The sequence below is a fragment of the Alnus glutinosa genome, chromosome 8 (assembly GCF_958979055.1).
Source record: "Alnus glutinosa chromosome 8, dhAlnGlut1.1, whole genome shotgun sequence".
Lineage (NCBI taxonomy): Eukaryota > Viridiplantae > Streptophyta > Magnoliopsida > Fagales > Betulaceae > Alnus > Alnus glutinosa.
In genome coordinates, this window is record NC_084893.1 from 22,405,034 (window position 1) to 22,414,596 (window position 9,563).

General features: G+C 35.7%; 1 protein-coding gene across 1 annotated transcript; it reads right to left on the minus strand.

Annotated features, from left to right (window-relative positions):
• Positions 1-3,694: 3,694 nt before the first annotated feature.
• Positions 3,695-8,298, minus strand: LOC133876226 (probable LRR receptor-like serine/threonine-protein kinase At3g47570). Its single transcript, XM_062314512.1, has 4 exons — positions 7,656-8,298; positions 7,436-7,579; positions 4,205-6,208; positions 3,695-4,047 (listed from the first exon to the last, which is right to left on the minus strand). The coding sequence occupies exons 1-4, from the start codon at positions 8,296-8,298 to the stop codon at positions 3,695-3,697; spliced, it is 3,144 nt and encodes a 1,047-aa protein (XP_062170496.1).
• Positions 8,299-9,563: the final 1,265 nt, after the last annotated feature.

Here is a 9,563-nt window from a genome sequence, read left to right on the forward strand (position 1 = left end):
AAACTGGTGTACGTGAAAATAACAACTTTGACAAGGTTGTCATGACAAAATTTCAGGCAATTTCTTCTTTGAAACTTGTGAGTGATCCTTGAATAATTATTAATCGCTAATTACCATTTTTTAAGAAAAAAAAAAAACTCTCGACACTTGACAGCAACAATTAATCGAGCCATGTAATTTCCATGTAGTTTAATTTAGTCATTCATGCAATCCTTAATGCTTCAAGTTCATTTCACTAGAAAAAATATTGCTTGAATGGTTGCCAGTTTATTCCACGTAAATATTTTCATGAGCATGCTGAAAAAATCACCTCTTCTATATATTGTTCCTTCTCTTCCGACTAAACCACGGAACCATCAATTCTATGGTGCTCCCTAAAGTCACTAATAAGACAGCACCAAGCAAGTTGCATTGCTCAACTTCTTGCTATGCCATTAATATCTTTTGGCACTTGCAATTCTTGGACCTCAACTAGTTGGATCGATGCATGTGGAAAAATTGCCAATGAAGTAATGTCCTTCCAGAAACGTCACGGTTCAAGCATTAATCTTGGGGACTGATGCATGCACTGTGGATGCATGTGGTGCAAATTTGAGCCGAGTAAGCTTATTTGGATTTCAACTTAATATCAAGGCCTATCCTAGGGTCATCAAGCAAACACACACACAATGGATCGATGCATGTGGAAAAATTGCCAATGAAGTAATGTCCTTCCAGAAACGTCACGGTTCAAGCATCAAGCAAACTTTCAGCCTAATATCTAGGCCTATCCTTGGGTCATCAAGCACGAACGCACACGCGCGTGCGTGCGCGCGCACACACACACACCGAGTGGCCAGGGCCGGCTCGATATATTTGGGGTCCTTAGGCGAGAAGTTTAAAATTACAATCACCACTCCCCAACCCCACAACAAAAAAAAAAAAAAAAAAAAAAAAAAGAAAGAAGAAGAAAAAAGAGGAAAAACATGGCTATTCAACAGCCATGCGTTGATTGCGTTCCCCATCAATAATCAAAAGGATGACAAAAAAAATACAAAAGGAAAAGGTGTGGCTGTGCATGCTGCCTAGCATGCTCTCATGAGAACATAAAATCTTGTGGAAGAAAGGTCTAGAAGACCTCTAAATATCAAAAAAGAAATCGAAAGTAAATTGCAGATCTGACCTTGGGCATGAGAGATTGCCGTAGGAGGGGCAAAGATGAGGCGAGAGGTGGCTACGGCGATCTTGGATTCATGGGCTTCTTATCATATGGCTGCTCGAGGAAATCATAGAGCATTTCAAAGAGTAGTTTTGGTAATTTGCTGGAGAGATTGTTCAAGTAGGATTTGTGTCTTTTTTCTTTCAAGAAAAAAAAGTTCATATTTGTGGTTTTTGGGCCTTTTTATTGGCCAACTTTGTGTTCTGACTATTGATTTTTTGTGGGAGTGAGAATCTTCCAAAATAGAGATAATTAATGACTGTTTATTTTAGTATTAATTGTTGTGTTTTTTGCATCTGAATTTTTTTATGGAAGTTTAAGAGTCTCTTAATTAAAGAAGAGATAAATAGGGGACAAAATAGATAATGAATTTTTTTCCCTCCTTTCCTCATCAGACTATAATTGGGCCTTGAGAAGTGTAATTTTTGGGGCCTTTTTCTACTGGGGGGAATGTAACTTTTGGGGCCTTCTTTCTTGGGGGCTTTAGGCGACTGCCTAATTCGCCTAAGGAAAGAGCCGGCACTACAAGTGGCAGAGATAGGATTGGGTCTTGTGGATACCTTTCTCAGATTCAATGCCATGTTATCCCCGTAAAAAATGATAACAAAAGGATGAGCCTCAAATTCAATGATAGTGGACAATACAAATGTTGAACGCAAGCGTGACCTTGACTAACAGAATTGCAATGTGCAAGAATCAAGAATCAGAAAGTAGAGAGAAAGATAGAAGATGAAATGCATGTGGAGAACGAATGATTTCAATTAATATTTTGTGTAAATGATACGAAGAATCCTATCTTTATACAAGTATAAAAACAGAGTAAAGTAACTAATTAACTATCTTTATTACATCACGTGTCACGTGTCGGTAACTAACTGTCTAACTAATAAGTTTAACTTCAACACCTATTTACAACTGAATCTATCCCTCAAGATGAATGGTATATATAGGTTTATAACATTCATCTTGGACAAAAACTAATGAAAACAAGAACTTAATTAGCAAACTTTTCCATTTTGCGTATGCATTTTCCTACTCGTCTCAATAAGTCTTGCAAGGATGCTTTACCAATAATTATTATTTTTTTTGCTTAATTATAACATTATGAATTAGTTGTAAGATAAAAATATAGTTCATTACATATAAGTATATCAATGAATAGGTGGAACATAAGACCCTTGCCCGTCACTTAGGCCTACCATGTATGAGGTTGTAAGCATGACCGAAGGGAGAATGGTTGTTCCAGACATGATCCTAGAACTAAGCACCTAGACTGAAGATATGAGGTTTAAGGCCATGATAGGACCCCCATACGTCGACAAAGGCTTCGAGTGAAAGCCAGATTCTCCAACAGCACATTTTCTCGGGTAGTATGGCGCAACTCCTTTTGGCCCTTGGATTCTACGGCTCTTAATTTCTCTAATATATATGGTAGAATGGGTTGAGTTGTTTATCTCCCCAACATCTCTAGGGATCCTTATAACTGATCACCACATGTTACAAATATTTGAAGCTGTGTTGTGTGATCTTCTTTGGCATTACCGAAATAAAGCCTTTCATGATGCTCTCTCCTTTGATGTTGTTCAAGTCTCTCAACATATCAACAAGATTTCTATGGAGCACTTCATTGCTTGGAATCGAGTCCCGGCCAACTCCAGTGGAACGGTGGCTACCTCCTACAAGTCTTGGTTACAAAATCAATTTTGACATAGTAACCCGGGATACTTTTTCAACACAAGCAGTGATTTGTTGAAATCACAAGGGTCATATTATTAGTATGATCTCCCAAATTAGTTCTCCTTGTTTGCCAAATTATGGCGAAGCCTTAGCTGTGTGTCTAGCTATTTCTTTTGCTACTTCTCTTAATCTTGAGAAAGTTATCATTGAGGGTAACACTCAAGTGGTTATTCTATCTTTGCAACATCCCAAGAATCCTCCAGATTGGCGCATCTCATCTGTTATTTACGATATCATTGACTCTCTTCCAATCTCCATCTCCTAGAGTGTTAGAAGAGTCAATAGAAATGCAAACCTTTGTGTCCACTCAGTGGCACATTGGGTCACAACCAAATCTTTTTCTGGCCGCATTCCCACTACTCCTCCCCCTCCCTCAGTTTCTATTGTAAGTGGGAAAGACCCACCTCCTATTACATTATTAATGTAAGTTGCTTTATGGTTTATTTCTGCATTAAGCCTATTAGCTGTTTGTTTCTTGTTCAATGTACTTTAAAAAAAAAAAAATTACAATCCCACAATTGCTTTCATTTGTGTCCCGATACCAAAAATAGTGATTTTTTTACCTTCAACACTTTGAGACTAACGTAGAATACCCATTGGCTGCTAACTATAGATGATAACTACAATCATTAACTGTACTAGTTATAAACAAATCAATGACTATAAAAAAATATCTTTAGTGGAGTCTTAAAAATATAATATTATTTCAAAAGCACGTACAAACTTGAAAGAGCTATAAACAAACTTGATGTTCTCATATTAGCTTCCATCAATATCTTGTAGAAAATTCAATTTGATCTTGTTGAGTGTGATTAAAATCCTTTTTGCATTAATCCTCTGCTCATGTAACTCATCACAACACTGCAACGCCAATCTCATTATGGATGACATACAATTCTCCATAGAAGCATAATCTTTTTCAGTTCTCAACAAATAGGCATCAACAACGTTAGTTACTGAAAAGGGTAAAGATTCCTCTACCCAACGCTTCAAGCTCATTTCTCCACCAAACATGTCATCAGTAGGTTTCTTTCTTGTGAAAGTTTCCATAAGCAAAATACCATAACTATACACATCGCCACTTGTTGAAACAATTCCTTCCAATCCATACTCTACGTGTAACATAACAATTAATCATGAGAACATAATTATATATTCCAAAGATATAAAGTGTTAAAATCAATATTCTACCAAAAAACTATAGTTATTTGTGTATAAATGAGTATAATGATAAACATGCAAGTTTTAGTTGTAGGCTAAAAATATCACCTGGTGCCATATACCCAATAGTAGCAAGAGTCATGGTTTGCATCATAGAATCTTTGTCACCTAACAGTTTGACAATTCCAAAATCAGCAACATGTGAGACCATATCTTCATCTAATAAGATATTGCTAGGCTTCAGATCACAATGAACAATAGGTGTTGAATAACCATAATGAAGGTATTCTAGTGCTGATGCGACATCAATCATTATATTTAGTCTTTGTAAGATACTCAAACAACAGTCTTGAGAATACAACCACTTTTGTAGGCTCCCATTAGGCATGTATTCCAATACAAAAGCTTTGAAGTCATTGTTACTACACGTGCTGATGATTTTAATAAGATTCCGATGACGAATGTTGCGTAGTACCCCACACTCAGTTTCAAAACTTTTGAATGCCCCTTCTACTACCAAGTTGAAAACTTTTATTGCAACAATCATACCATCTGAAAGGGTCCCTTGGTATACTAATCCAAAGCTCCCTTTACCAAGTAAGTTGCTTGCATTGAACCCTTTTGTTGCTTGAAAAAGTTCTTGTTGGGAAATTCTTTTCCATGTCGCTAGTTGTGGTGAGTTTGTCTCCACCAGAAGTTTTGCATTCCTTTTTTGGCGTCTTGTCCATTCTAATACAAAAGCAACTACAAGCATTGTTAACCCAATTGTTGGTAATACATACTTTAGTATAGATGCTACTGCGGTATTTTTGGGTCGAGAAGCACCTTCTTTACATGGGGGAACTTGCAATCGAGGAGCACCACAAAGTCCATCATTTGACATAAATGATGCAGCAAAGAAGTATACAAATGGTCCTCCTACAGGAATTTTTCCTTCCAGTCTATTTGAAGAGACATTTAGATACTTGAGTTGTGAAAGTCCTTCTAAGGACTTAGGAATCTCTCCAGATAAATTGTTAATGGAAAGATCCAAGAATTCCAAACTTATCAATTTACTAAAAGATTCAGGAATTGAGCCTTCTAATCTATTGTCCGCCAATGAAAGATTAACTAAATCGTTGAGGTCACCAATTGTTGTTGGGATATCACCAGATAGTTGATTTCTTGATAACTCCAATTCCATCAACACCTTCAAATTTCTAATCTCTAATGAGAGAGAGCCATTTAGAGAATTTGATGACAAGTCGACCTTTAAGATATAAGAGAGGCTCCACAAACTCAAGGGAATCTCAGATGTTAATTCGTTGAAGTGTAAATAAAGATATCTTAGAAAAGTTAGATTATTTACACATGTAGGAATAGGTCCAGAAAGCTCATTATGACCTAAATTCAACTCAAACAAGCTCTCTAAATGACAAAGATCAAATGGGATGAGACCTTCTAGTCTATTATTATCAACTCTCAATCCTAGAAGCTTGTGCAATTTTCCCACAGTAGTTGGAATAGGTCCAGTCAATTCATTAAACTGTAGAGACAAAGTCATCAAGTTGCTTAAATTGCCTATATCTCTTGGAATGTTGCCCTTAATATTGCAATGATCTATGTAAAGTTCTTCAAGAGAAGTTGGGAGATTTCCAATGGAATCAGAAAGGATGTTATTCAGTAGATTACCTGACAACTGTAACTGTTTTAGATATGTCAAATTTGACAAAGAAGAGAAAAAGTTGAACTCTGGAGTAGAAGATTCAATGGTCAAATTATTGTTTGCTACGCCAAGCCCTGTAAGGAACCTTAAATTACCAAGTGCTTTAGGAATTAAGCCTGAAAATGAGTTGTCACTCAAATCTAACAGAGTGAGTTGTGAAGCATTAGAGATAGAGCTAGGAATTGCTCCACTTAGTTGATTTTCCCAAAGAATAAGTTGCTGGAGATTTGGAAGGAAGAGGCCTACATTTGATGGAAGATGGCCTGAGAAGTTATTGCAAACCATTGAAATTACTTGTACTGTTGAGATGTTAAATATCTCAAATGGAATTGGACCAATAAAGTTGTTGAAACTGACATCAAAGAGCTTAATGCTTTGTAGATTTCCAATTTCACTTGGTATTGCACCTGTCACAATATGAACAACCATGCGTTACTATTCAAAAAAAAAAATGCTTTAAATGAATCGTGCATACAAGTGAACAAGTGTAATAAACTAACAAAAACTTCAAATTAAGAGCTAATTAATAAATAGCAATAAATACAAAATCAGTCCATGTGGTTGGTTTAAACTATAAATCGTTCATTGCGGTATAAAAAATAATTCAGAGGTCCTCGGGGTAGGCTAAAATAACAATTCAGTCTTTGTAGTCAAATTTCGTTGAAACACTTGACGGATTTCGTTAGTGTACTACGTTAGCACCAATAGAATGATGACATGTGTCACTCTTAATTAAAAAAAATGTAAAATATATAAATATATAAAACCTTAAAATTAAAAACTTATTTAAAAAAAAAATAAAAGAAAAAAAAAAAAAAAAGGTTGGGGGATGGGGGTGGCTCGAAGCCTACCCTAGAGCAAGCTAGGCGTAGCTCACAAGCCACACCTAGCTCATGGGCCTAGCCGAGCATCCACCTCATAGGCCAGGGTGGCTCAACGGCCACCCCCTGCTCTGGGGTGGCCTGTGCATGGCAACTAGTAATATATTGTGTATTCAATGAGCCATAATGTATATTTTATTTCTCTGGTTTTTCATACGTGTGAATCCTTAAGTACATATACAGACTTAAGATCACAATTTCTCTTAAACTAATCAAATATCAAATACAGTATGATAAGAGTGACTTACAACTTTTTTTGGCGACGTATATAATTTTTGCAACTCATATTGATCATGCAAATATTTCTACCTTCATGGCTTCATATCATATCAGGATACTTTATGAAAAAAAAAAATTAAAACACATAAAAAAACATAGCCGTCTTTTGTTGATTTTTATTTTCTTTGTTGACTTTTATTTCCACATCTTTATTGGAATCATCTTGATTTTGCTACACTGCTTCGTACGTGTTTACAAGCAAACACATTAAGAAAAGCTCGACCGACATACCAGATCGATCACCAATCTGTCACTCGGAAGTTAGGAAGAGGGTCATTAAGAACCTAGTAGCAATAACCAATAGATTGCAATTTACAAGAATTTTCTTTCTTTCTTTTTTCCCCAAAGTTCCTTAAATCCGTTTGTTTCCTTATAAGTTGTGGACAAATTATTTTGTACTTTTAATTGAAGGGAACCCTAATTTGAGGCAAGAAAAAGTCAATGATGTCATCCATAAAATCAATCAAAACATACCTCCAAAGTTGTTGTGAGAAAGGCCTAACGCTATGAGCATGGTTAAGTTTTTAATTCCTTGAGGTACTCTTCCCGTAAATTTATTATTCCACAAAGATAAAATTTGCAGTTGCTTGCACTTGAACAAAGTGGGTGGAATAGTACCTACAAAACAGTAACCATTTGGAAACAAATACTCAAACTTGCAAGTGACTAAAAACTAAAAGAATACTAATCATACCTCCAAAGACGTTGTTGTAAAGGTATAAATCTCTGAGCATGGTTAAGTCCCCAATTTCCAAAGGTACACTTCCACTTAAATTATTATTCGCTAATGATAAATATTGCAGTTGTTTGCACTTGAACAAACTGTGTGGAATAGTACCATAAAGCTTATTAGCTTCTAGGTGAATGACTTGCAATGATGAAATGTTGGAAATAATGGACGGCATCAGACCAGAAAGCATGTTGTCATAGAGATAAATATGTTTCAAGCTGTATATGTTGAAGATTGAGGATGGAATGGAGCCCGAAAGTTGGTTATGACTAAGATCAATTATTTTCAACCGGTAGAGATGAGACAACTCGTTAGGAATAGAGCCATGAAAACTGTTGTTTTCAATGTTTAGACTAGAAAGAAATGAAAGGTTTCCCAAATGTGGAGGAATGGTGCCTACAAGATCCATGTAAGAAAGGTTTAATGCGATGACTCGATGATGGTTGGAACCACAAGTGATACCGACCCAGTTGCAAATAGAGAAGTTGGTGGACCAGTTGTTTGTCAAAACATTGTAAGGGTCATAAGAAATTTGAGCTTTTAAGGCAAGAAGAGCAGATTGATTGATGGTAAGGTTGGGAACAGTTGCAATAACTAAGCTTGCCATGTAAAATTGCCACATGATCAGAGGTGACACACAAAGGGGGAATAAGAAACAAGTTTTCTCCATGAGGACTGTATGTTGGTCGAGGTAAAGGGGATTAGTGCGAGTTCAAGTGAGACTATACATACATATATATAAAAGAAGATCTCACCATCAAAAAAGAGAAAGGAAAAAGAATTGAGAACCCGAGTCACTAACATGTACAACCATATTTTCTTCGTCTAGCAAGACTTTACCTGGCTTAAGGACGCCGTGCACAGAGTTGTAGAAAGTAGAATAGTCATGATGAAGACATTCCAAGTCAATGTCAATGCTGATGTCCAATCGTTCATGGTCGACATTAAGAAAATTGGTGTAAGTGAGAATAACGACTTTGACAAGGTTGTCATGAGTTGACAGCAACGATTGATAGACGGGAAATGCACATCTCAAAAAAAAAATTTCAAAATTTGATTCTCATGTCATAATCTCATTAAATTTATTATTTTTAAAAAATGTGTCACAATCTTATGAAATTGTGATACATTATTTAAAAATAAAATTTTTTTTAAAAAAAATTTAAAAAGTCTAGCATTTCTCTTAATTAACACTTAACGGCAATGATTAATCGAGCCATGTAATTTCCATATAATCTAATTTAGTCATTCATGCAATGCTTTTTTTTTCCCCCTCTTTTTTCTATTCCATTCATCCGATGCTTAATGCTTCAAGTTCATTTCACAAGAAAAAAATTGCTCGAACAGTTGCCGGTTTATACCATGTAAATATTTCCATGAGAATGCTGAAAAAATCACCTCTTGTATATATTGTTCCTTCTCTTCCAACTAAATACATTTATAATCATGATTGAATTACTTTAACCACTAAAAACCAGGGGCGGAACTAGACATTAAAGTGTGGGAGAGACATAACTGAAAAAGGGTATAAAATTTAGAGAGAATTTTAAAATTTTGAAGAGACATTTGTTAATTTTGGAAGAGAGATTATATAAAAAGCATAAAATTTTAAAATAATTTAAAAATAATGAGGGGACATTAGTCCCTTAAAGTCCTACCTAATTCAGCCCCTCCAAAAAGTTTGAAACCACGGAACTATATATCAATTCTATGGTGCTCCCTAAAGTCACTAAAAAGACAACACCAAGCAAGTTGCATTGCTCAACTTCTTTCCAAGTCCATGTCAATGCTGATGTCCAGTCTTTTCTGGCCGACAAAATTTCAGACAATTTCTTCTTTGAAACTTGTGAGTGATCCTTGATACATTTATTT

Coding starts and splice junctions, on each gene's coding strand:
- LOC133876226 (XM_062314512.1), bottom strand. CDS start 8,298: ATGGCAAGCTTAGTTATTGCAACTGTTCCCAACCTTACCATCAATCAA. Junction 7,580..7,655: donor TTACAACAACGTCTTTGGAG/GTATGATTAGTA, acceptor ACTGTTTTGTAG/GTACTATTCCACCCACTTTG. Junction 6,209..7,435: donor TTCTCACAACAACTTTGGAG/GTATGTTTTGAT, acceptor ATATTGTGACAG/GTGCAATACCAAGTGAAATT.